This window comes from Macaca mulatta, chromosome 14 (assembly GCF_049350105.2).
Source record: "Macaca mulatta isolate MMU2019108-1 chromosome 14, T2T-MMU8v2.0, whole genome shotgun sequence".
Classification (NCBI taxonomy): Eukaryota; Metazoa; Chordata; class Mammalia; order Primates; family Cercopithecidae; genus Macaca; species Macaca mulatta.
In genome coordinates this window covers 103,218,612-103,246,570 of record NC_133419.1, presented here as the reverse complement: position 1 = coordinate 103,246,570, position 27,959 = coordinate 103,218,612, and the positions used below count along the sequence as shown (strand labels likewise).

The following is a 27,959-nucleotide window of genomic DNA, read 5'->3' as shown; positions in this document are numbered from 1 at the left end:
TAAGGATAGCTTATTGGGACAGTTTGTTAAAAAAGCACAAGCTAAGGAGTCAGGCAGATCTGTGTTCAAATCTTACTTTGCAAAATTGCTGAAAGGATCAGCGCCAATGTGCTTTAAAGTATCCATTAAGGGCAGTTTGTATTACTTTGCTAAGGCTGCTATAAAGTACCAATGACTGGGTGGCTTAAACAACAGAAATTTATTTTCTTACCGCTCTGGAAGCTAGAAGGCCAAGATCAAGGTGTTGGTAGGTTTGCTTTCTTCTGAGGCCTCTTTCTCAGGTGTCTTCACATAGTCACCCCTCTGCATCTGTATCCTAATCCCTTCTTAGAACACCAATCATGTTGATTAGCAGTCACCTATATAATCTCATTTTACCTTATTTGCCTCTTTAACGGCCCCATTTCCAAATACAGGTACATTCTGAGGTACTGGCAATTAGGACTTCAACATATAAATTTGCGGGGGATACAAATGAACCTACAGCACATCTCAATTGTTTAAAGCATTTAGCACTGTATCTGGCAAACGGGATCCTCGATAGAGCAGCTATTACAAGCAAGATAAGAAAAAAAGAGAATAGTTTTTAAAAAGATTTAATAGTATCCTGTGACAACAAGGGGGATTGGTTTTATGACTTAGACATATTGGGTTGTTCTAACTAAAGGACTTCTAATTTGATTCCTTGAGGGTGCTAATTATCCCTTCAGCAATCATACGTCCAGGATGAAAAGCAGAGAAAAGTTAACAATGTTTTAACATTGTTCTGAGTCTACTGAATTTGCGGGGGGGGGGGGGGTGGAATTCCCTCTTTATATTCCCTCCATAATGGCTGGGAGTTTCTCTCGTGAGGTCTTTAATCTAGGTATATGCATCTGGACTTATATACATGTATCAGCATATCAGGACAGAAACAAAGGCAAGAGAAGAGACTGGGGGATACAGGAATTCTTACTCTTCCCATGTTCTCTAAAGGAATCCAAAAGAGTTGTGAGGTGAGAAGAAAAAGGAAGAGTTTTTAACATTAGACTTCCTTATCCACCTGGCTTCAGAAGTCTGCCACAGAGTGAGATCTAAGAAAGGTCAAATATGGCTGGACCAAGAAAGGAGGTACTAACCATTCATTGCCTGTATGCCGCCACCTCACCTCATCAACACCTATGCAACAAAGCAATTACACGATTGTCTGAAAATAATGCCTATTTATCTAATTTAAGAGTTTTTTGAAATTAACGTTGGATTCATTTTTCATCCAACATTGTATCTATAACATACAAAGCAACAAGAGACTGTCATCTAAAGAAATTTCACAGATAACATTATTTTTAAAACAATAATTTCTCATGAATGCAATTTTTTACTTAATAGCTGGCATTTGAGTACAATGAAGACACATGAAAATTACTTTTTAAATCAGGACAGAAAAAATATTCTGGTAACACAATCTTTTTAAAGCACTTTATTGAGATGTTTCTCACAAACTAGGGGGAGAAATAAGAGAAAATAATAAGGATATTTTAAAACACAAGTGAAAAGCACCAAAGACAATTCGGCACCATTAACTCTGATGAACTCGAGTTTCTGGTTTCCAGTTCTTTTAATCTACACTGTAATTTAGTATTCAAAGCTTTCTGAAAGAATACCAAATCCAGTAACTCCTGAAATGATACATAACAAGCAGTGACACTACTCCCTTAGTTCCTCTTAGGTCCACACATACATACCAATATAGTTCACCAAACATAAATCTTCCCTTGTAAATAAACAGATTAAGATTAAATATATGATACCATCTTTTCAGAAACAAGATTATTAGTACCAAAGCAGACTAGAACATGAATGTCACTAATTGAAAAACTAATAATTCCCTTTTTACTTCAGATGGCTTCAAGTGTTCAACAATATTTTAAAGACTTTTTTATACATGTTAAAATATAGCCTATTTTTCTTTAAGACAGAAATGTACGAACAGTACCCTTGATTATACCCCTGCAAATAGGGCATTTTCTTAGAGAAGGGGCACATTCCTGGCATACTACCAGATGACCACAAGGAATAAATACAATAGAAACTTCTTTGTCCATACACACTTTACAAGTTCGTTCTTCTTGCAACCTCCTCAATTGTTCTTCCAGTGACAGACCTAATAACAAAAAATTACTTTAGTAAAACTGCTTCTACTTCATTCCCCATTAAAAAAAAAAAGAGTAATAATTCATGTTGGTTTTAAATCTTTGTTTTACCTGAAACATCTTCTGTTGGAATATACTTCATATTCTTATCCACTGAGGAAAGAAAACATATAAAAAGCATCACTCTACAAAACTGAGCCACCGTGTCTAGCCAGTCCTAAGAATTTCTAAAATAATTTTCTCAACAAACTCACCAAATAAGTTCTTATACAATGTAGAGTCAATTTCTTTTAGACAGTTTTTGAAGATGTTGGCTGCAGCATTTCCTTTAACCAAAACGGTATCAATCAGTTCTCTCGCTTGTAAAGGTATCTGTGTTTTTTGTTTAATAATATCATGTTCCTGTTTATTAATTACATTGGCCTTTAAAAGATTATCCAAAATAGGAAGCACACACGTCAACTGTTGAAAGAGAGCCATTCTATTCTTCCGAATTAATGACAAATCATCTTCATTAAAAAAAGAAAAAGAAATCCATTAGAATTTAAACTCCTTTAACTATACTCATATAGTCACTAATAACCAACCCTACAAACAATTTAGGCACTAAAGTTCAAAAAAGAACAAAGTAACTTGTTTGCATTTGAAAGTTTGTTGTTTGGTAAACTTCCAGAGGAAGTCTCTGGTTCTGTAATTTTTAAGTCTACATGTTTACATGTCCTAGAACTCTGCTTTTATTTTGTTGCAAGTAAGAGATTTTTAGAAGACAGTAATAATTTCCCCCACCCTATATAATAATACTGAGTTATATTTCCATTATATCACTTTACTTTTGTAAGCACTTTCATAGTAATTTGTCTCATTTGATACAGCGATCCTGTCAATTAAACAAGGGAAGTATCACTGGCTCTCATTTTCACATAGGGAGAAAAAAGACTCAGATAAGAATGAGTGGCCTGTCCAAGATCACAGAAAGAATAAGCTGCAGAACCAGGTATCCTAGACGACTGTTCTTTTCAACACCCCATATTTAAGACGCGGTATTGTAGTATTGTAAGGTTTGAGCTGTGAAGTCAAAACAGACCTACGTTCCAGTTGGCTAGGCTCACTCACTAGCTATGTGTCCTCATCTTTCCCCATACACCTCAGTTTCCTCATCTGTAAAATATACATAATGGTACCTTCCTCAGAGTTGTGAGGATTGAATAATACATGTAAAGCATCTGGCACAATATGTGGTACACAGTTAACTACCATTATTATTTTATAAATATCTATGTTTATAGCAATTTTAAGAAAAACTACGTAGGAATGAAGCCTGACCTTTTTATTAAAAGTCAACGTTTTTCCTTCAATATTGCATCCCATAAAACTCCATAGTTAATTTATATTTATGGAATATGGTAGTTCCTTCTTTTGGTATCTGAATCATTAAAAAATTTAATTGTCTATTTTCAGACTTTCAAAAAAATTTTAAAAGTACATCTCTACAAAGTACCAGTTTAATGAGAAATAAATTATAAAAACAGAAGTCTATCTTCTTTCCCCTTTTACATCTTTCTAGAAGTGAACTGCTCTAATACTCTCAAAACTATAAAATTCCATTCTGTGACAACTTTTTCTTCTACTGAAATAATTCCTCTCACTGCTAACAAATTTGTTCTTCACCTTTTCAAGATCTCCACGTCATTCCCAATTCCACCTGCACAAGGCTGTCTCCAGGCTTTGCTTCAAATCTCCTATTCCAATCTAGGTAGCAGTCAGGTGTTTCAATGAGGTTCTCTGTATTAGCACCCTTAACTCATCTTCCATATTCCTTACTTGGCCTTTCCCCTATTAACACTGCCAAATCTGTAATTCAATACTATCTTCCGACCCACACAAAGTATGAGAAAGTCATAAATCTAAGGTGACAGTAATTTCATATAACCTTAGCTGGATTTCATTACTACTTAACAATCCTTAAATTGACCTTCCTTAGGCCCTTTCTTTCACCAAGTCCCTCCCACTTCCCAAGTCAATCTGCCTAATGGATAAAAATATATATATAAATAAAGAAATAAATTGATGTGCTAGGAGCTGTGTTAAAGTGTTTTATTTGCAATATCTCATTTAATTCCAACAGCAACCTTATGGGATTCATACTATTATGATCCCCATTTTACAGATAAGAAAGCAGATGTCTGGATAAATAGCCAAGCTAGTAACTGATGGAGTTGGAATTTTTTTTTTTTTTGAGACAGTCTTGCTCTGTCCCCCAGGCTGGAGTGCAGTGGCGCAATCTCGGCTCCCTGCAAGCTCCGCCTCCTGGGTTCACACCATTCTCCTGCCTCAGCCTCTCGAGTAGCTGGGACTACAGGCGCCTGCCACCACGTCCGGCTAATTTTTTGTATTTTTAGTAGAGACGGGGTTTCACCGTGTTAGCCAGGATCCTTTCGATTTCCTGACCTCGTGATCCGCCCGTCTCGGCCTCCCAAAGTGCTGGGATTACAGGCGTGAGCCACCGTGCCCGGCCTGGAGCTGCAATTTAAACACAAATCTGTTTCAATGTAGAAATCCAGACTTTAAACATTTTGCTACATGGTCGTGCAATAATGTACCCCTTTTTTTTTTTTTTTGAGACGGAGTCTCGCTCTGTCGCCCAGGCTGGAGTGCAGTGGCCGGATCTCAGCTCACTGCAAGCTCTGCCTGCCGGGTTTACGCCATTCTCCTGCCTCAGCCTCCCAAGTAGCTGGGACTACAGGCGCCCGCCACCTCGCCCGGCTAGTTTTTTGTATTTTTTAGTAGAGACGGGGTTTCACCGTGTTAGCCTGGATGGTCTTGATCTCCCGACCTCGTGATCCGCCCGTCTCGGCCTCCCAAAGTGCTGGGATTACAGGCTTGACCCACCGCGCCCGGCCAATAATGTACTCTTAAGTTATTTCCTATCTTTACTTACAAGCTTAAAAAGAAAGCATCTTCCAACCCAATACTCCAATACATATGCAACCTTCGCCTCTCTGCTGGCCCTTTAACCCTGTTTTCTGCACACTAGTCTCGCCAGCTAGTGTATATACTCCTTGAGAGCAACCACCATGATTAGGCACAGTATTTGGCACTGGGGCTCATGCTCATAAATATTTATTGAAGGAATAAATGATTACTCAAAATACTTGTTTTGGGGGGCCGAAACTTAACACTGTCTGGACGAATACAAAAATTAGTTTTCCTGTTATCCTTGGATTGGGCAGGTGGTTCTCATCAAGCCCCAGAATTTCATTGTAAGTTCTATTTTTTGTATGCAGACCATTTAGCAAGGATTAGGGAGTAAAATATCATATTAAAAATATGATTTGCAGAAACTTAAAAAACAGGTTGAAAAAAGACCTGCATCCAACTTTAATATCTTGCTTTCTCAAAACAATTTAAATTTGTTATGTATGAGAAAGAAATGGAATACAGCTCAAGAAAGAGCTTATTATGCTAAAATTCTCTGATTGGCATAAATCAGGGAATCTCAGCCAAAAATAAATATGTAGAAAAAAGCTGCAGTCAGTGGTTCTCAACTAGAAGCAATAGAGAGGGGTAGAAAAGGAGGGATGGTTTCGAAATTACTGGAGGACTGCTACCAGCACTTAGTGGATGTGAAACAAACATGTTGTTCTGTAACATGTGAGACAGTCCTAAGAGTTCCATTGAGAAATAATGCAGGTGACTAACATTCCCAAATACCTGATGCCATTTCTTCAGCTTGTCTTTCCTTCTCCTCTTCTCTTTTTTCATCTTCAGCATTAAGAAGTGCTGATACAATATCATTAACTGTTTTGTAGTTCTCTCCAGTTGTCAGGATTTTACTTTGAACTGTTTGTTTTACCAGGTCTCTACTAAAGCCCATTTCCAAGGCAGATTTAACCACAGGTGTATTCATCATGACGGCATCTTCTGAAGAACTTTCTCCGGGTCCAAAATGAATAACTATTTGAAAAGACACATGCTAATATTAAATTCCACAAACATAAACCTATGGAAAAAAGTATCACAGCACAATCTTTATTCATCCTTTACTCTCATATTCTGGTAAAGGAGATGAGCTATATGCATCAATTACCTATAACTCCAATAAAAGTCTGAACTTCATAATGGTCAAATGAGAATACAATTAATATGCTATACTCTTCACAAAACCCACCTCTCTGGCTACATCCTAGACCTACTTAATGAAAGATTATCTAAGGATAAGAATTAGGAATCTGGGCCGGGCGCGGTGGCTCAAGCCTGTAATCCCAGCACTTTGGGAGGCCGAGACGGGCGGATCACGAGGTCAGGAGATCGAGACCATCCTGGCTAACACGGTGAAACCGTGTTAGTTTTGTACTAAAAAAATACAAAAAACTAGCCGGGCGAGGTGGCGGGCGCCTGTAGTCCCAGCTACTTGGGAGGCTGAGGCAGGAGAATGGCGTGAACCCGGGAGGCGGAGCTTGCAGTGAGCTGAGATCCGGCCACTGCACTCCAGCCTGGGCGACAGAGCGAGACTCCGTCTCAAAAAAAAAAAAAAAAAGAATTAGGAATCTGTATCTTTTAAATATTTCCCCAAATGATTCTGATGTATAGTCATTTCTGGAAACCAAAATGCTACACAAACTTAGAAGTGAGAAATAATCTTCTCCAGCCAGGAAAGTGGGGGAAAATCACAAAGACTTCATGGAAAAGTGGCATTAGAGTTTGGACTTGAAGGATGGACAGGGTCTAGACAAGTGGATAGCTGAAGTAGAGAGAATAACAAACAAAAATGGGAAGTATAGCAAAATAGAAGATCAGTTCACCCAGAAGACGTAGTGAAAAAGTATGGCTTAAGAAGTAATTAAAGCAATATGATTTTAGGCAGTGACAGATGCTCTGAAGAAAAAAGTAGTGTAAGGTCATTAAAAGAAACTGGGAAGCAGGAAGACATTTTAGATAGGGTAGTCAGGGAAAAATTTTCTGCTAACAGTCAATGCTAGCCCATATGATACTTTTATGAAAAAAATACAAAAAGACATAATTCTTCAAGATACTACTGCCATCTTCTGTGAAACTGTTATAATAAACATATAAATATACAATGTCAACAATGTGCTCTCTTGTTCAAATATGCGTGGAATCCCTGTTTGGAGAAACGGCACCAGAACAAAGACTTAAATAACAAGGAATGAGCTCTATTTCACTTTTAAGTGCATCCCTTAAGGAAATACTTAATGTTCAAGGTAAGAGACACATGAGAGGATCGTTACAGCAATATTTACAGCAGGAAAAAAAAAACCCAGAAAACAACATAGCTCTCAATAGGGAATGGATAAATAAAATACAATATATGCTGGACTACTGTAAAAATATTTAAAAATATACAAATGAACTAAACTGGTATAAATCCAGTCCATGTTACTGAGCTCTGGGTGTTAGAAGTTAGAAACAGAACTGTATGTAAGCATCAGAGGGAAATTTGGCATTGCCTCCAGCATTTAGTTCTTTTTCTTTCCCTTATGAAGAATGTATACATCTATTACATGTGCAATTATTAATACTTGGGGGGGAAGGAGTAAGCTATGGAAATATGTCAAAGAAGTCTTCTAAGCAAAGAGAATAGCAAGTGTAAAAGCCTTAAATTAAGTGAAAAGCTTGACATGATCAAGAAACAGAAAGAAGGTGGCAGAAGGTAAAAGAGGACAATGCCCAGATGAGCAGAGCCTTCCTAAGAGTTTATATTTTATTCTAATTTTGGTAGACTATTCCAGGAGTGTTTTAAGCATGCAATTGATAAAACTTGACTTGTGTTTCAGAAGATGACTTCTTAATGCTGAAGATGAAAAAAGAGAAGAGGAGAAGGAAAGACAAGCTGAAGAAATGGCATCAGGTATTTGGGAATGTTAGTCACCTGCATTATTTCTCAATGGAACTCTTAGGACTGTCTCACATGTTACAGAACAACATGCTTGTTTCACATCCACTAAGTGCTGGTAGCAGTCCTCCAGTAATTTCGAAACCAACCCTCCTTTTCTACCCCTCTCAATTGCTTCTAGTTGAGAACCACTGACTGCAGCTTTTTTCTACATATTTATTTTTGGCTGAGGTTCCCTGATTTATGCCAATCAGAGAATTTTAGCATAATAAGCTCTTTCTTGAGCTGTATTCCATTTCTTTCTCATACATAACAAATTTAAATTGTTCTGAAAAAGCAAGATGTTAAAGTTGGATGCAGGTCTTTTTTCAACCTGTTTTTAAGTATCTGCAAATCATATTTTTAATAAGGTATCTTCTGTGGAGATGTACTTTAATGGGGTAATCTGGAATCAGGAAGACTTGTTAGGATGTTAGACACAGATGATGGTAGTTTGGATTAGGTTAATAGTGGTGGAGACAGTGAGATGTAGTCAGATTTGGCATATGTTATGAAGACAGAAATGAAAAGACTTTAATAGATTAAATATAAAAACTAAAGGAAGGAGAGGAATCAGGGATGATACCTATCTTGAGCCAACTTTTAATGCTAAGAAATGAGTACCATTAACTGAGATGGGGAAGATCAAAGAAGGAACAAATCTGATGAATGAAGAATGGGGGAGAAAATTTCTGGTTTGGTCCTATTAACTCTACGATGTCTGTTACAGCCAAGTAGAGATTTAAACACTCAGCTGGACATTCCAGCTTGGGGCTCAGGAAATGGAGAAATAAACTTAAGCTGAGCTTTGAGGGGTACTCCATCATTTTAAAGTTTGAAAAAGGAGCAGCCAACAAAGGAAATTGTTCAGGATCAACCAGAGAAACAGAAAACCAAGGGTATGGGATCTGATTAGTCAAGCAAAAAACGTGTCTTAAGAAAGATGAGGCCAAGTGCAGTGGCTCATGCCTGTAATCCCAGCACTATGGGAGGCCGAGGCAGGCAGATTGCTTAAGTTCAAGAGTTTGAGACCAGCCTGGGCAACATGGTGAAACCCTGCATCTACAAAACACACACACACACACACACACACAGAGACACAATTAGCTGAACGTGGTGGTGCATGCCTGTAGTCCCAGCTACTCGGGGAGCTGAGGTGAGAGGATCACCTGAGCCAGGGAAGTTAAGGCTACAGTGAGCCATGATGGCACCACTACACTACAGCCTAGGTGACAAAGTGAGACCTTGTTTCAAAAAAAGAAAAAAGAAAGACAAAGCACCCAATGATTATCAAATGCTGGTTAACAGGTCAAGTGGTGGATTTGCTAACATGGCAGTCCTTGGTTACCATGACAAGAACAGTTCCAGCAGAACAAGTAAGAGAAAGAATGAAAGGTGAGAAAGTAAAACAGAGTAAGCATAGATAAATCTTCCTAGGTATTTTGTTGTAAAGGGAAGCAGAGTAATAAGATAATAGCTGAATGGGGACATTGGTTCATGGAAGTTTTCCTAGGATTAGCAAAAGTACATTATGTTTATATGCTAACATGAATGATTCAGGAGAGATGGAAAAATTGAAGACTCGAGAGAAAGGGTATGTCACTGCCAAAGTAACCTTCTTAAGTTGGCAGCAGGGGATGGAATACAGAGGAAAAGTGGAAGTATTGGCCTTAGAAAAAGGAAAGGACAATTCATCTCTTATGAACGAACAGAAAGAAAAGTACAAGGATAAATTATGTAGCCTTGTGGTTTTGCTGGTGAGGCAATAAAGCAGCTCTCTTTTGGATTCTATTTTCTTAGGGAAGCAAGGTTATAAACTGACAAGGTGGGAAGAGAGTGTTAGAAAATTACCAAGAAAGAAAACAAGAAACAGTCATTTAAAGATTGACAAAGTGATTTTATTAGGAACTACGGTAGAACTTCAGGGGAGCCTACTTGACAGCAGTGGTTAAAAATTTTAAGAACAGCCCACACTGCTATCTATCTTTTCTAGGTCCATTACACAAGAGATAGCTGTCATGTACCCAGGTACTCTCCTTCCTATTTCCCAGTCAAATACTACCAAATCCTTCATCCAGTCCTCCTGAGCCATGGTTTCTAAGATTCATACATCTTGGTCACCTTTCTCTGGTCCAGTTAACAAATCTACCAGTATCTTTCTTGAAATGCTGTGCCACAAACAGAATGGCCCTTGGTACATAAAACAGTGTATTACCTTAGCCATTTTAGACACCATAACATATGTATATTACATAAACTGGCAGATGTGGCTAACATTAAGCTCTAATCAAAAGCTATACTATTTCCTGCCCTTGCGTTGAAATACAACATACCTGACTTAAATACCTAACATCTAGTCCAATTCGTAAATCATATGTGAACTGCTTTTCCAAATCATGCTAGCTCACAGCAACCTTTTCTTTTCTGGGGGGCTTATTATTTGCACCGCTTATTTGGCATTGCTTCAAGCTATCTGTTGTTTTTCTTTTGCTTATGTCTCATTTCTCCAGTTGGAATGTCAGCACTAAAAGTGGTAAGTATAGCACTAGAACAAAAACTAGTGTGTAAGCATATATATATATATATATAAAATATTTATTAGCTGACTTCCCAGTATTTTTCCCTATGGCTTCAGAAACTCTTTTAAAAAGTACATACTTTCATTCCTACATTTGTTTTTTTTTGGAGACCGAGTCTCACTCTGTCGCCCAGGCTGAAGTGCAATGGCACAATCTCAGTTCACTGCAACCTCCGCCTCCTGGGTTCAAGCAATTCTCCTGCCTCAGCCTCCCGAGTAGCTGAGACTACAGGCGCATCACGCCTGGCTAATTTTTGTATTTTTAGTAGAGACGGGGTTTACTATGTTGGCCAGGCTGGTCTCGAACTCCTGACCTCAGGTGATCTGCCAACCTCGGCCTCTCAAAGTGTTAGGATTACAGGCATGAGCCACTGCACCCAGCCTATTCCTAAAATTCTTATAAAAATTTACACTCTATACTTAAAATTATTTCATACATACTTGGTGGGTCAGCATTTTCGTCTCCAGTAGTATCCGAAGTTGACAACAGCTATGAAACAAGAGAAAAGTTAATAGGTAAAATCAGATATCCCCAACAATCTGAAAGGAACAACACTAAAGTAAGTTTATGTTAAGTATATGTATATATTCTATTGAGAACTGAGTGATTTATGAGCTTTACTTTGCTTTCTTTCACCCTAATCACATAGATTTCCTTAAATTTCATGTTATCCCAAATTAGAATTCAAGTATTTCTCTAGTTTCAGGAAAGTAGAAAAATGTATCAGTGGTTTCTCATTCCATTAGGAAAATAAGATTTTAACTGGGTTACTCTCAAAGGGTCTCAGAGCCTAACAAGTTATTTTTTGTTTGTTTTTCTGGAAAACAGCAAAGAGACACTAAACCTCCTTCTCTAATCCCATCACAAATTTGTACAGTGGCAGCATAAATGATTTTTCAAAATAGTAAAAACAAACAACAATCTTTTTAAAAAGCCCTAAACAATCAAGTTGATTACAAAAGTAAAAATCAAAGTTGTCATTAACATCAATGAAAATATGTACCTACAATTAATAAAAGAGAAATAAGTATAACTTCTAATACAGGTTGGTACAAAAGTGGTCACGGTTTTGGTCATGATTTTCAATGGCAAAAACCATGATTACTTTTGCACCAATCTAATAGTATTTTTATTATAAAGCAGAATTCAAAGTTGTTGATTTTAAAAATATATTTACCTGTTCAAGAAGATGAGGATATCTACCTTGAATCTCATCAACAAACTCTTGACCTTTCATTCGTATCAAGAACTCACACCTAAAACATATGAGGAAAATTATTTTTTAAAATTGTTCCATATCAATATAACCTGACCATTCTAGAAAAAATGGCTTTCAAATCTTTCATTGTACCCCACAGTAAAAACATTTTACATCACAACCCAGAACACATACATATCTAACGGGAACAAAATTATCATAAAACAATATACATCTTACTGTGTGTTATATATCATGGTATTTTCTTTCTTTTTTTTTTTTTTTTTTTTTTTTTTTTTGAGACAGAGTCTTGCTCTGTCACCCAGGCTGGGGTGCAGTGGCCGGATCTCAGCTCACTGCAAGCTCCGCCTCTCGGGTTTAGACCATTCTCCTGCCTCAGCCTCCCGAGTAGCTGGGACTACAGGCGCCCGCCACCTCGCCCGGCTAGTTTTTTGTATTTTTTTAGTAGAGACGGGGTTTCACCGTGTTAGCCAGGATGGTCTCGATCTCCTGACCTCGTGATCCGCCCGTCTCGGCCTCCCAAAGTGCTGGGATTACAGGCTTGAGCCACCGCGCCCGGCCAATATATCATGGTATTTTCTAATTCAATCCATTAACACAACAACAACAAAAAGAAAAGCGTCTGCACCTACAAAGGGGAACAAGTTGACTCCCAAAAAACACTATTATACACAATTTATTTTGTGCTTAAAGTGAACTACTTAACAGTTTCAGATACTATTAACTTAGTATTCCTACAACATGATCTTTCACAATATAACTGCTCATCTTTCTTCAATGTTCACTCTTCCATTACATTTGAGCCACAATCCACTACCTTCCCTCCAAAAAATATGGAATCAAATATTTTTATCTATATATAATGTGACAGTGTTTCTCAAGTATTTGTTTTTAAACTGATAGGGCTTCTTGAAGATGTTCCAAGAAGTTCACATACCATCTATATCCATTCTACTCCTTTTGTTTCTTCAACAAATGATACTCTACAACAGGATATACGTATTTAAAAAACAAAAAACTCTGACCTATGCCCATATTATATGCAAAAATAGCAAAAATAAAAGTAAAAATAGATCATATACCTAAATATAAAACCTAAAATAATAAAACTTCTAGGAAAAAGTACAGGAGAAAAATACTTTTGTCTTTACATTAGGTAAAGAATTATTAGACAAAAGACCAAAAACATCTTCTACAAAAGATAAAATTGATAAACTGACATCATCAACATTGAAAATATCTGCTCTTCAAAAGATGTTAAAAAATGAAAAGCCACAACACTCGAAGAAAGTTTGCAAGAGTGACATCAGCAAGACGGCAGACTAGGAGACACCAGCCTTCTTCCACCCACAAAAAACAATAAAGAGACAGCTATCCACAAACAAATACAGCTCTGGAAGAACTCAATAGCCCAATCAGCCTACAGCAATACAGTGAGGAGGGAAAAAAAAAAAAAAAAAGAGAGAGAATAACCACACAGAAAGGACTGCTGGGAGATCTGCTTAGCAGAGACATCTGGAGACGGCTAAGAACAAGGGGTGAGGGCTATCTGTATCAGTCATGTGGTGAGTGCCATCACAGTCCTCAGTGGCAAAGACTGCTAGGCTCCTCCCCAGAGCAGGTCCCTGGAGACCCCAATAACCCTCAGGATAGCCACAGACTTCCTGCAGGTTTCACAGTGAAGGACCCTATAGTGTTCATTGATGCCAACTGCAGTAGCCTACTCTGCAGAGGACACTGAGAGCTTTCACCATTAAGGTAACCAGCACCCAGCACTGCTGTGAACCCCCTGGAGAGGGAGACACTACCGCACTCCTCACCCTGAAAAAAAGCAGCTCTTGCACTGCCCAGAGACAGTGCAGCCCCTCACCCCCAGACCCCAGAGCCACAGGTGGTCCACGTGTACTTGCATGTAAAATCATATACTTTCCAGATCCCAGCTCTCTGGCTGCTCTGCACACCTGCACTCCACACCCAACTCAAAGGCTGCTCTATGTGCACCCACATCTGAGGCACTAGAAGCACCACTGCTGCAGGCTAGTCAACATCCTGAACCCCAGACCCGCTGTCTTTCTGCAGGCACTTGCACTCCAAACCTTGGCTCTGTAGCTGCCCCACAGGTGTCCACGCCATCAGAGACATCAGTGCTGCCACCAACACCAACACAACAAAGCCCAAAGCCAGAACCTGTGCCAAAAAGAATCCCCTTGGCCACGATGTCTCCCATGGGAGAAAAAGTGATCAAGAGGTCCCCAGCAGCCTCTGCCACCAAAAAAACCTTGCTGCTGGTATGGATACCTGCAGCCTTGGATGTTGAGGACCCCTGCAATCCTCACTGACAATGATCTGGGGTAACAGAGCTACATGGAGTTTACAATGCTGGGCCTTCCACAGAGCCAGAACTACCACACCTACTGGCTGGCACCCTCACACTCACCCACAGGCAAATGTCTTTGCTCAAAAAAAAAAAACTAATCTGTAATGTCTGAAAGTAATTATTCCATCAAATACACAGATAACAACAGAAGGCCACAAGAAACAGAAAGAAAAAAAAAAAAGAAACATCACATTACCAAAGAAACACAGTAATTTTCCATAACCACCCCCAAAGAAAGGGAGATCAATCAACTAACAGATAAAGAATTCAAAATAATTGTTTCAAGCAAACTCAGTGAGCTACAAAAGAACACAGATAATGAAATAAAAAAATATATACAAACAAATGAGAAATTCAACAGAGATAGGAATAATAAAAAGAAACACATTCAGGAGCTGAAGAATATAACAACAAAAAAAATGCAATAGAGAGCATCAACAGCAGACCTGATTAAGCAGAAGAAAGAATCTGTGAACTCAAAGGCAGGTCATCTGAAATGATCTAGTCAGAGGAAAAAAAAAAGAAAAAAGAAAAAAGAACAGTGGAGAAAGCCTATCTGAATTATAGGACACCATCAAGCAAAACAATATTTGCATTTTAAGAATTCAAGGCCAGGAACAATGGCTGACACATGTAATCCTAGCACTTTGGGAGGTCGAGGCGGGTGGATCACATGAGGTCAGGGGTTCAAGACCAGCCTGACCAACATGGCAAAACCCTGTCTCTACTAAAAATATAAAAATAAGCAAGGTATGGTGGTGCGCACCTGTAGTCCCAGCTAGGTGGGAGGCTGAGGCAAGAGAATTCCTTGAACCTGGGAGGTGGAGGCTGCAGTGAGCTGAGATCATGCCACCAAGACACCATCTAAAAAAATACCAAGAAAACAAAAAACAAACTCGAGAATTCAAGAAGGAAAAGAGAGAAAGGGCAGAAAGATGATTTTAAAAAAACAATGGCTGAAAACTTCATAAACCTAGGGAAAGATAAGATGTCCAGGTACAGGAAGTTCAAAGGACCTCGTAAAGATTCAACCCAAAAAAGATTTCACTGACACACATTATAATGAAACTGTCAAAAACAGAAGATGAAAGAGAATTTAAAAACTGTAACAGAAAAGAAACTCATTTTCTACAAGGGAATCCCTATAAGACCATAAGTGGATTTCTCTGCAAAAACCTTGTAGGCCAGGAGAGAGTTGGATATATTCAAAGTGCTGAAAGAAAAAACTGCCAGACAAGAATATGTATCCCAGCAAAGCTGTCCTTCAGAAATGAAAGAGATGTAAACAGTCCCAGACAAACAAAAGCTGAGGGAGTTTATCACCACTAGATGCGCCTTACAAGAAATGCTGAAGAGTTCTTCAAACTGAAATGAAAGGACACTAATAAGCAACATGGAAACATATGAAAGTATAAAACTCACTGGTAAGATACATATCTAATCAAATTAAGAATATTCTAAATTTATAATAACCATGTGTAAATTACTTAATTCTAAAATACAGGTTTTTTAAAAAAAAGTATTAAAAACTATAGCTTCAATACTTCTTTCATGAATATACAATATAAAACGATGTAAATAATGACATCAAAAACATAAAATATATGCAGGAAGGTCTGAGTAAGAGTACAGTTTTTTTATGCAATTGAAATTAAATTGTTAGTGCTTGAAATAGACTACTATAACTAACTATAAGATGTTCTATGTAAGCCTCATGATAGCCACAAAGTAGAAACCAATAGTAGATGCACAAAAGATATAAAGGAATCAAAGCATACCACCACAGAAAATCATCTAAACACAAAGGAAGACAGCAAGAGAGGAAGAAACAAAGAATCTGCCAAACAACCAGAAAACAATTACAAAATGACAGTAGTCTTTACCCATCAATAACTACCTTGAATGTAAATGGGTTAAATTCTCCTATCAAAAGATAAAGAGCAGATGAATGGATAAAGAAAACAAGATTCAACTACAGGTTGTCTACAAGAGACTCAATTCACCTTTAAGCACATGCATGTGTATGGGAAAAAAGATATTCCATACAAATGGAAACCAAAATAGAGCAGAGGAAGCTATAGTTCTATCAGATAGGACAGACTTTACATCAAAAACTGTAAAAAGAGTCAGAGAAAGTAATTATATAATGAGAAAGGGGCCAATTCCACAAGAGGATATAATGACTGTAAATATATATATGCACTCAACATCAGACCACCTAAATATATAGAGAAAACATAACAGATCTGAAGACATTAATAGATAGGAACACAATTATAGTAGACGACTTCAAAAACCCTACTTTCAATAATGGATGGGTCATCCAGGCAGAAAATAAGTAAGAAAATATTGGACTTCGACTATACATTGGATCTAATGGACCTAACATACATACAGGTTGAGTATTCCTTATCTAAAATACTTGGGACTAAAAGTGTTTTGAATTTTAGATTTTTTTGGATTTGGGAATATCTGCCTTATGTTTACCAGCTGAGCATCCTAATCGAAAAATGCAAAACCAAAAATGTTTCAAAGAGCATTTCCTTTGAGCATCATGTTGATATTCAAAAAGTTCTAAATTTTGGAACATTTTAGATTTTGGACTAGAGATACTCAACCTTTATACAGAACATTCCATCAAACAGCAGATAATACACATTCTTCTTAAGCACACATGAAAAATTATCCAGGGCTGGGCGCGGTGGCTCAAGCCTGTAATCCCAGCACTTTGGGAGGCCGAGACGGGCGGATCACGAGGTCAGGAGATCGAGACCATCCTGGGTAACACAGTGAAACCCCGTCTCTACTAAAAATACAAAAACGTAGCCGGGCGAGGTGGCAGGCGCCTGTAGTCCCAGCTACTCGGGAGGCTGAGGCAGGAGAATGGCGTGAACCCGGGAGGCGGAGCTTGCAGTGAGCTGAGATCCGGCCACTGCACTCCAGCCTGGGTGACAGAGCGAGACTCCGTCTCAAAAAAAAAAAAAAAAAAAAAAAAAGAAAAATTATCCAGGGTAGATCATGTAGCAGGTCGCAAAACCAGACTCAACAAACTGATGAAGACTGAAATCCTATCAAGTATCTTTTCAGACCACAATGGTATGTAACCAGAAATCAGTAACAGAATGAAAGCTGGAAAGCTGACAACTATGTGGAAACTGAACAAAATACTCCTGAATAATCAATGGGTCAAAGAAGAAACCAAAAAGAAAATTTAAAAAATCTGAAGAAGTATTAAAATTGAAACATGACACAGCAAAATGTATAGAACAAATGCAGTTCTAAAAGGCAAGTTTATAGCAATAATTGCCTACATTAAAAAAAATCTTAAAAATAAACAATGTAACTTTACATCTAAAGGAACTACAAAAAGCAGAAGAAAATAAAAATCAGAAAAGAAACGAAGACTACAAAAACAATAGAAAAGATGACTAAAACTAAGAGCTAGATTTTGAAAAGATAAGTAAAATCAACAAAGCTTTAGCTCGACTAGTAAAAAGGAAGACTAAAATAAATAAAATCAAAACCAAGAGACGTTACCATTGATAACACAGAAATGCAAATGATCATAAGAGACTACCATGAACAATTATTCACCAAAAAACTGGATAACCTAGAAGAAATGGATACATTCTTAGAAACCTGTAACTTACCAAGACTAAAATAAGGACGAAATAGAAGATCTGAAAAGACTTACAACTAGTAAGAAGATTGAATCAGTAATCATAAATCTTCTGACAAAGAAAAGCCCAGGGAATAGATGACTTCACAGCACAATTCTACCAAGAAGAAGAAAGAAAGGAGGAGGAGAAGAAAGAAGAGGAGGAGGAGGAGAAAAGAAGGAAGGAAGAAGAAGAAAGGAGGATGAAGAAGAAAGAAAAGGGAGGAGGAGGAGGAAGGAGGAGGAGGAAAAGGGAGGGAAGAGGGAGGAGGAAAAGGGAGGGAAGAGGGAGTAGCGGGGGAGGAGGAGGGGGAATACTTCCAAACTCATTTTACCAAGCCAAGCATTACTCTGACACCAAAGCCATACCAGGACAACAAAAGAAAAGAAAATTACAAGCCAATAGCCCTGATGAGCACAGACGCGAAAATCCTCAACAAATACTAGCAAACTGAATTCAGCAGCATACTAGAAGAATCATATATCAAGATCAAGTGAGATTTATACCTGGGATGCAAGGATGGTATGACACATGCAAATCAATAAATGTGATACCACACATTGACAAAATGAAGGATAAAAATCACATAATCAGCCGGGTGAAGGGGCTCACACCTGTAATTCCAGCAGTTTGGGAGGCCAAAGTGGGTGGATCACCTGAGGTCAGGAGTTTGAGACCAGCCCCATCACTACAAAAAATAAAAAAATCAGCTGGGTGTGGTGGCATGCACCTGTAGTCCCACCTACTCGGGAGGCTGAGGCAGGAGAATCACTTGAACCCAGGAGGCAGAGGTTGCAGTGAGCTGAGATTGCACCACTGCACTCCAGCCTGGGCAACACAGCAACACTCAATCTCAAAAAACAAACAAACAAACAAAATCATATAATCATCTCAACAGACACAGAAAAAGCATTTGACAAAATTCAATACCCTTTCAGGATAAAAATTCTCACCAATTTAGCTATAGAAGGAATATACTTCAACATAAGGACCGCAAGTGCACAGTTAATATCATACTCGGTAATGAAAAATCTGAAAGCTGGCTGGGCGCGGTGGCTCACACCTCTAATCCCAGCACTTTGGGAGGCTGAGGCGGGTGGATCATGAGGTCAGGAGTTAGAGACCAGCCTGGCCAACGTGGTGAAACATCGTCTCTACTAAAAGTACAAAAATTAGCCAGGTGCAGTGGCACACACCTGTAATCCCAGCTACTCAGGAGGCTGGGGCAGAAGAGTCACTTGAACCCGGGAGGCGGAGGTTGCAATGAGCTGAGATCACACCACTGCATTCTAGCCTGGGCGACAGAGCAAGACTCCGTCTCAAGAGAAAAAAAAAAAAAAAAAAGCTTTCAGCTTTTCCACTAACATGAGGAACAAGACAAGGGTGCTTACTCTTGCCACTTCTATTCAACATAATACTGGAACAGTTAGCCAGAGCAATTAAGCAAGAAAAAGAAAAAGGCATCCAAATCAGACTGGAAGAAGTCACACTGTCTCTGTCTGCAGATGACATAATCTTATATATAGAAAACCCTAAAGATGCCACCAAAAACAGTTAAAACTAATAAACCATCCAGAAGTTGCAGGATACAAAACCAACTTACAAAAGTCAGTACTAACAATGAACTATGTGAAAGAGAACTCAAGAAAGTAATCCCATGCACAATAGCACCAAAATAATAAAACACTTAAGAATAAATTTAACCAAGGAGGTAAAAGAGAAATACAATGAAAAACAAATGACACTGAAAAAGGAAACTGAAAATGACAGAAATAAATTTTTTAAAAATCTTGTGTTCTTGAATTAACAGAATATTGTTAAAATGTACATACTACCTATAACAATCTACAGATTCAATATAATCCCTATCAAAATTCCAATGACTTTTTTTCACAGAAATAGAAAAACCAATCATAAAATTTGTATGGAACTTAAGGCCCAGAATAGCCTAAGCAATCTTGAGGAAAAACAAAAAAACAAAAAAACAAAAAAAACGAGGCATCATACTTCCTGATTGCAAGCTATATTACAAAGCTACAGTAATCAAAACAATATGATACTAGCATAAAAACAAAGACATATACCAACAGAACAGAGAGCCCAGAAATAAATCCACATATACAGTCAACTAATCTCTGACAAGGGCACAAAGAACACACAATGTTGAAATGATAGTCTCTTTAACAAACAGTATTGGGAAAGCTGGATATCCACATGTAAAACAATAAAACCAGACCTCTATCTTACACCACCTACAAAAATTAACCAGAAATGGATTAAAGACTAAACATAAATCCAGAAACCATAAAACTCCTTTAAGAAAATGTAGGCTAAAAAGCTCCTTGGCACTGGTCTTGGCAATGATGTGGATATGACACCAAAAGCATAGGCAACCAAAATAAAAATAAACTGGGACTACATCAAGCTAAAAAGCTTCTGCTCAGCAAAGGAAACAATCAACAAAATAAAAAAGTAACCTAGAGAATGGGAGAAAATATTTGCAAATTATACATCTGATAAGGAGTTAATATCTAAAATATATAAGGAATTTATACAACTCAAAGGCAAAAAAAAAACCAAATAATTCAGGTTAAAAAAATGGGCAAAGGACCTGAATAGAAATTTTCCCAAAGATATACAAATGGCCAACAGGTACATGAAAAGGTGTTCAATATCACTAATCATCAGGGAAATACAAACTAAAACCAAAATGAAACATCACCTCCCACCTGTAATGATGCTTTATTATCAAACAGACAAGAAGTAACAAATGTTGGCAAACATGTGAAGAAAAGGGAACCCCTGACCATTGCTGGCAACTTAGTACAGTCATTATGGAAAACAGCATAGAGGCTGCTCAAAAAACTAAAAATAGAACTAGCATATGATCTAGCAATCCCACTCCTGTGTACATATCTTAAGGAAATGAAATCAGTATCTCAAAAAGATATCTCTACTCTCATGTTCAAGCAGCTATATGGAAACAACTTAAGTGTCTACTGAGGGATGAATGGGGGATGAGCCTGGCCAGGCGTGGTGGTTCATGCCTGTAATCCCACCCACATCCTCACTTGAGGTCAGGAGTTTGAGACCAGCCTGGCCAACATGGTGAAACCCCATCTCTACAATAATAGAGTAATTAGCCGGGCATGATGGCAGGTGCCTATAATGCCAGCTACTCAAGAGGCAGAGGCAGGAGAATCGCTTGAGGCCAGGAGGTAGAGACCGCAGTGAGCCAAAATGGCGCCACTGCACTCCAGCCTGGGCGACAGAGAGAGCCTCCGTCAAAAAAAAACAAATAAATAAAATCCTGCCATCTGCAATATGAATGAACCCAGAAGGCATTATGCCAAGTGAAACAAGCCAGAGAAAGACAAATACAACTGGCCCTTGAACAACACAGGTTTGAACTGCACGTGTCCACTTACACGCAGATTTTTCTCAATGAAATGCAGATCGTATCTGCAGATGTGAAACCCACATATTTGGAGGGCTGACTTTTGGATGCACAGGTTCTGCAGAGTCAACTTCAGGACTTCAGTATATGCGAATTTTGGTATACATCCTAGAACCAATCCCCCAAGCATACCAAGGGACAACTATACTATATGGTATCCAAAACCATAGAAACAGAGAGTAGAATGCTGGTGGCCAGGGACAAGGAGGTGGGTGAAATGGGAAGATGCTGGTCAAAGGTCACAAACTTTCTGAGGATCTAATGTACAGCACATGGTGACTACAGCTAATAATACTGGACCCTATACCTGAAATTTGCGAAGAGAGCATCTTTTAAAAGTTCTCACCAAAAAAAAAAGAAAGTTACTACATAAGGTGATCGATTTACGGAGATTAAAAATTATTCCCAATTGAAATGTGAGCCAGGCTCAGTGGCTCAGGTCTGTAAGCCCAGCACTTTGGGAGGCCAAAGAGGGCAGATCACTTGAGGTCAGGAGTTTGAGACCAGGCTGGCCAACATAGCGAAACTCCGTCTCTACTAAAAATACAAAAACTACTGAGCATGGTGGTGCGTGCCTATGATTCCAGCTACTTGGGGGGCTGAGGCTTGAACCCAGGAGGAAGAGGTTGCAGTGAACTGCCATCTTGCCACTGCACTCCAGCAGTGATAGGTGATAAAATGAGACTCTGTCTCAAAAAAATTTAAAAAAGGAAAAAAGAATGTGTTGTTTTCAGAGAAGCATTTACAAAATGCACCCCTACATCTTCTCCCTTATTTAATCATTTAAAACAAAATACAAGTTACAAAAATAAAGATTTTAATTTTGTTTCATAAAGTACAAAATGTAGCAGTTCCAACACTGGAATTTGGAAGCTGTTTTTGTCTTTGATACCATAACATGAATTAAATTTCAAATTAAATGTATACAATCCCATAGAGCCCAACATAATTAAGTCATTTAAAAGTCTGATAAAACATGCGTTTTAATTTTAAACGTAATAGTCATTTTTCAAAGTGTAAAAAAGTCAAAATTTATCTTGATATGACTATTAATGATATAACTTTAAAATACAACTTTTAACAATGTAGTGATCCATAATGAAGTATTTACTTCAAGTTTCTTTTTCATCATATATCACACAAAATGACAAAAATATGTTTTTAATTTCCTGAAGGGGTTCAAGAGATTCTTCATTATTGTGAAAGACACTCACAGGTAAAAACATAATCTATATGTATGATTCCACTTATATGTGGTGCCTAGAGTAGTCGAATTCATAGAGACAGAAACAGAATGGTGGAGCAGGGAGCGGTGGCTCACACCTGTAATCCCAGCACTTTCCGAGGCAGAGGTGAGCAGATCGCTTGAGGTCAGGAGTTCAAGATCGGCCTGGCCAACATGGTGAAACTGGGTCTCTACTAAAAACCGTCTCTACTAAAAATACAAAAAAATTAGCCAGGTGTGGTGGCGGGCACCTGTAATCCCAGCACTTTTCGAGGCAGAGGTGAGCAGATCGCTTGAGGTCAGCAGTTCAAGATCGGCCTGGCCAACATGGTGAAACTGGGTCTCTACTAAAAACCGTCTCTACTAAAAATACAAAAAAATTAGCCAGGTGTGGTGGCGGGCACCTGTAATCCCAGCTACTCAGGAGCCTGACGCAGGAGAATCGCTTGAACCTGGGAGGTGGAGGTTGCAGTGAGCCAAGATCATGTCACTGCACTCCAGCCTGGATGACAGAGCAAGACTCCACCACAAAAAAACAAACAAAAAAAGAAGTAGAATGGTGGTTGCCAGGATGCTGGGGAAAGGGGAATGGGGAATTAGTACTTGATGGGTAGACAGTTTCAGTTTGGGAAGATGCAAAGATTCTGGAGATGGATAGCGGTGTGATCGCAGAACAGTATGAATGTACTTAATGACACAGAACTCTACACTTAAAAATGGTTAAGATTGTAAATGTTATGTTATGCCTATTTTATCACTATTTAAAAAAAATTATCCAGGCCAACCCCTCCTCATTTTACAAATGATGTCTCAGTTCACACAGCTACTCAATTACAAACACAATTAATCTCTAATTTTATTTCTACTAATAACACTGCCCCTAAATTCTTTCTAGGCTACAATAAAAAGACACTGCTAGAGATAAAGTGGCTAAAAAGAGGTAAATGACAGATTATAAAAAAAGAAAATTGTACAGAAAAAAAAACTTACAATTACAATTAAAATGGGCAGTCAGATGATGGAGTCTCGCTGTTACCCAGGCTGGAGTGCAGTGGCATGATCCTGGCTCACTGCAGCCTCCACCTCCTGGGCTCAACCGATTCTCCTGCCTCAGCCTCCCGAGAAGCTGGGACTACAGCCGTGTGCCACCATGCCCAGTCAGTTTTTGTATTTTTAGTAGATACAGGGTTTCACCATGTTGGTCAGGCTGGTCTTGAACTCCTGACCTCAGGTGGTCCACCTGTCTTGGCCTCCCAAAGTGCTGGGATTACAGGTGTGAGCCACTGCACCCAGCCAAGATATGCTCTTAATATATGCATTTTTACATTTGCCTTATTCCTGCATCCATTCTATGTCCCTTCTTGTTTTCCTGTTCTTACCTTTTTCTAACTTCTTTTTAATCTATTTTATATGTCTTTGTAATCCTTAAGTACTGTTTAAAAGAAGACGGGCAATAAATAAAATGTATGGCTATACTTGTAACTGACTTACAAAAGTACACAGAAGACTGCATAATATTTTTCAACAAAACAATTAAAGTTAAAATGTGATCTTTTAGAAGGATAATTCCCCAGCGGCACAAAAGAGGCTTTGTTATAATTTAACGGTAAACTAAATCATGTAAGCATGCCTACTTCTTTTAAGCAGAGTTTTTTGTACAAATACCTTTTTCAAAACAATTACCTTGGAAACCACTTGGCATGTTCTACCCATGGATCATCTCCAGATTCCCAACACCTCAAGCCGCCATCACAACAAAAGCATTTGACATCATCATTGCGACCTTCAAGAAAAAAAAAAAGACTAAATATTGAAAACACATTATGTTCTAATATGTAAATCAAAATAAAATGATAAAATGTAGTTATTTGCTTCTTACCCACATAATAAAAACCAGCACTTGCAAGCTGCTCAGGCTGAACTGGAACACTGGATGGCCAGTACATAAACGTTCTCATTCGAGCTGCATGTGTCTGCATGCTCAGATTTGAAATGCTAAACCTCAGCGTTTCTAGAGAATTTTCCAAAAATGGACAGTTGGGAAAATGCCTCCGGTGTTCTGACATAGCATCATCCTTTGGTTCCCAGTTACTGAGCTTCCCACCACAGGCAAAGCAGGCTACCCTATCTCCAGGTCCTATATAATAAAAACCAGCTCTTGCCAATTCTGATGGTGACAAAAAAGTTAATGGCCACATATGGTAGGTAAGAAATCGGGCTTCTTCAGTACTCATTGCATAACTGTAGGGGTTAGTCCTCGATGGAGACAAGTCTTCAACTGCTCTAGAATTAAGAGGGTTTGGTGAAAGGCTAGAGTAAGAACCACTGAACAAGCTACTATGTTCCAAGGTGGGAGATAATGAATGTGCAAAACTGTTTCTCATTGGAGAAGTATTCTTAGAGGTGGATCCCAGAGTAGCTGAAACCAGATTCTGAATAAAGCTACAGCTAGGATATAGTTGTTTATGCTTTTCAATAGGACTGTCTCCTAGTTTCCAGTTATCCAGCATCAGGCCACAACAGAAGCATTTGACCTTGTCATTCACACCAGTATAATAAAAACCAGCACGAGCAAGACTCCTTTCTGAGACAGGAACGCCGGTGGGGAAAGTTGAATATGTAGACATTCTGTAGAGTTCACAGGAAAAGTCATACTTCATTTTTTGTTTGTTGCTGTTTGTCCAATCTGACAAGATCGTGCTATCTTCCATTATACTCTTAATGTTTTGATACGAGGGACCTGGGAAAAGTCTTTGGGAGGCAGTTTTGTGCATGAGTAGGTGACAGTACTGTTTGATAGCTAAAACAGTCACATGAAATTTCTTCACACAAAATAAGATTTTTACCACAAAAAGAAATCAATGATAGACTCTTACGTAGAATTCACTACACTTTCTTTACTGGATTTATCTCAGTTTATATTCAGGTAGGATGAGTCTCTCTCTGAATTACCAAGATACTACTTGGAACACAAGTCTTTGGGGTTGTAGTAACTCTTTTAAGTAATCTAAGTGCTATTTGTTCATAATCTTGAGTAATACTAACCTAAAGCCCTGAGAGGTGGATGCCCTTTTGAAAATGTTGAAACTCCTTGATTTTTCACAGAGATTTATATTCTCAAAATTCTAAGCAACTACAGAATACCTAAATTACTCCTTTTATTTATATTTGGTTACAAGCTATGAAGCCTGGGTAACAGATCAATTACTGATTATGCCACAAGGTAAAAAATTACATGCAGGCTTCTTTCCCTATAAGCACTTTAATATAATGTCCCCAAAAAATCTCATTTTATTCCAATAAACAAAAGTAATTAAAATCTTCATATGGTCACACTATTTAAAGGCTAAGTTCACACAGCTTATCACCATAGTATTTACATAAGCGGGCTATATTACTTCAGCTGACAACTTTTGGGGAAGTCAACACCCACAAGCTTTGTTGAACCTGTGCCTGTTATAGTGTTTGATGTCAAATGAATTTGGCTTAAAGTTCACAAACTATAAACTCTTCTATCTTTGTTAAATATCATTTGTATTTGTTTCTATTTCCTGCAGCATGTTGACTTTCTTCCTAACTTTGTATACCACTTTATTATTCTTGATCAACTGAAGGTATTTTCTCCATAAACTTAATTAGTTAGCCATAAAATTTCCACAGCACACTTTTCACACTGCATTTAAAAACTAAATAACCTGTTCATCATTTAAGGACTATTCAGCTATAATTATCAGTCATGCTGTAAACATTAATCAATTTGTCACAAGACACAACTTGTCCTTTCTAGTGTTATCAGAAACGCCTAACAAAATACTGTATTACCAAAAAAGTACTGCTTAGCATAACGTATCAGTAATCAACTCTACTAGCCTTCTTTCTGAAAACTCTTCAATGTTTTAAAAATATAATTCATACACAAAATTACACTCCATAGAATTCAAACTATATCCCTTTATAAAGCTTCGAGATCTCCAAAATGGGATTTATTACTGCAAGGGGAAAGGGAGAGGAGGATTCTTCAGGGCTGTAAATCTGAAAAGAAAAAACAAAAGGTATTTTAGAAAACCGTATTTGCATGCCAAATAGAACTTACATACTCTTCAATTTATTCACTAAAGTCTAAGAATAATTTACATTTTAGATAACACATCTTAATTTCCAGCAATTTGTCACAACTTTCTAACTGAAAAAGCTCTTAATTAAAATAAATAAATGCAACATACTCCCATAGCACTAACTATACGTGTCTTTAAAAAGCACAACTTTAGAGACAGATGGAAATTTTCACACAGGAAAACATTTTGTCCTTGCTCTCCTCCCCTTTTCTGACCTAAAGGTATCTTTGGCACTCTGCTGGAGGCAAAGGAACATTGGTGAAAAAGGCAGAGAGAGCGACAAGGTACTCCACTAAACCCTGTCAACAGCAGTACAGCAGTAATCAGACAGCAACGTTAGTTTGTAATATCAAGTCTCTCCGCGACTAGGAAAACTGCAGTAAAATGTACCACGAGTTCATTAATATAAACCCTTAAACTCTGCCAATCCCTTACAATTTCAAAGCAACGACGGTAGAAAACAACCGAAAACAAAACCTAACACAGCGGCCTGTGAAACAGTGGCCTGACGCCCACTGGCATGATTGCTTTAATTACACGCGATTTTTTATATACTATCTTTAAACGAAAGACTTTTATCTGCGAGCACCGTACTGCAGCATTCTCTTTATGCAAACTGCAGCTGGACAGGGGATAGGATGGAAGAGAAAAGAATAGAAACTATGGGATTTACCCAATAATTACCCAGAGTTGTTTCTCACAATACACAACAGACTACTGGAATGACAGAGCGCAGTGGCAACTATGAAATATGAAATATCACCGCCACCGAAATATCTTCGTTTCAATGTATTACATTAAAAGAACGCCGAGGGCTGTTTAAAACCTTGCAAAAACTGCGAGAAAACATCTTGGTCAAAGTCCAAGGGCCAGAAGAGTGGGCGGCGGCCAGAGGAGGTTTGAAAACAAGTCATATTTTAAAAACGGCTTTGACTGCAAGTCTTGAAGTTTGGGCTTCCGAATCCAATAAAACCTTGGCGAGAGTAGAAAGCAGAGAGCCCCCGGCGACCCTCGACCCTTGGCCGAAGGGCCTCTGGCCCCTTCCTTCCTCGCCCGGCCGCCACATCAGGGAAGTGGGCCCCCGCGGGCCCGCGCGTCCCCACCCTCCCCGCGCCGCCCGAGTCCGGAAGGAGCAGCACTCACCGCAGTGCGGGCGCAGCAAACAAGGAAGCTGCGCGGCAGCCTAGAGGCCTCCCCAGAGCCGGGAAGCGGCGGTACCGACAAGGAGACACGGCCGCCTCGGCTCGGGTCAGCTCCGGCGCTCCCGAAGCCCGCCGCCCCATCCGGGCTCACGCCGACGCAC

The 27,959-nt window shown here is 38.6% G+C and overlaps 1 protein-coding gene across 3 annotated transcripts; it reads right to left on the bottom strand.

The window, feature by feature from the left end:
* Positions 1-1,446: 1,446 nt before the first annotated feature.
* On the bottom strand, positions 1,447-27,959 carry BIRC2 (baculoviral IAP repeat containing 2). 3 transcript variants are annotated; one of them, XM_015115526.3, is made up of 9 exons: positions 27,341-27,782; positions 24,421-26,573; positions 24,225-24,324; positions 11,782-11,860; positions 11,045-11,093; positions 5,844-6,086; positions 2,387-2,641; positions 2,244-2,285; positions 1,447-2,143 (listed from the first exon to the last, which is right to left on the bottom strand). In XM_015115526.3, exons 2-9 carry the CDS (start codon positions 25,313-25,315, stop codon positions 1,950-1,952), a joined length of 1,857 nt encoding a protein of 618 aa, XP_014971012.1. In that variant the 5' UTR covers positions 25,316-26,573; positions 27,341-27,782; the 3' UTR covers positions 1,447-1,949.

What these genes read in the sequence shown, in the direction of transcription:
- BIRC2 (XM_015115526.3), bottom strand. Translation starts at nt 25,315, where the DNA reads ATGCACAAAACTGCCTCCCAAAGACTTTTCCCAGGTCCCTCGTATCAA. An exon ending in CATGCCAAGTGGTTTCCAAG is followed by an intron (nt 11,861 to 24,224) that starts GTAATTGTTTTG and finishes CATATGTTTTAG; the next exon opens with GTGTGAGTTCTTGATACGAA. An exon ending in CGAAAATGCTGACCCACCAA is followed by an intron (nt 6,087 to 11,044) that starts GTATGTATGAAA and finishes CTTTTCAAATAG; the next exon opens with TTATTCATTTTGGACCCGGA.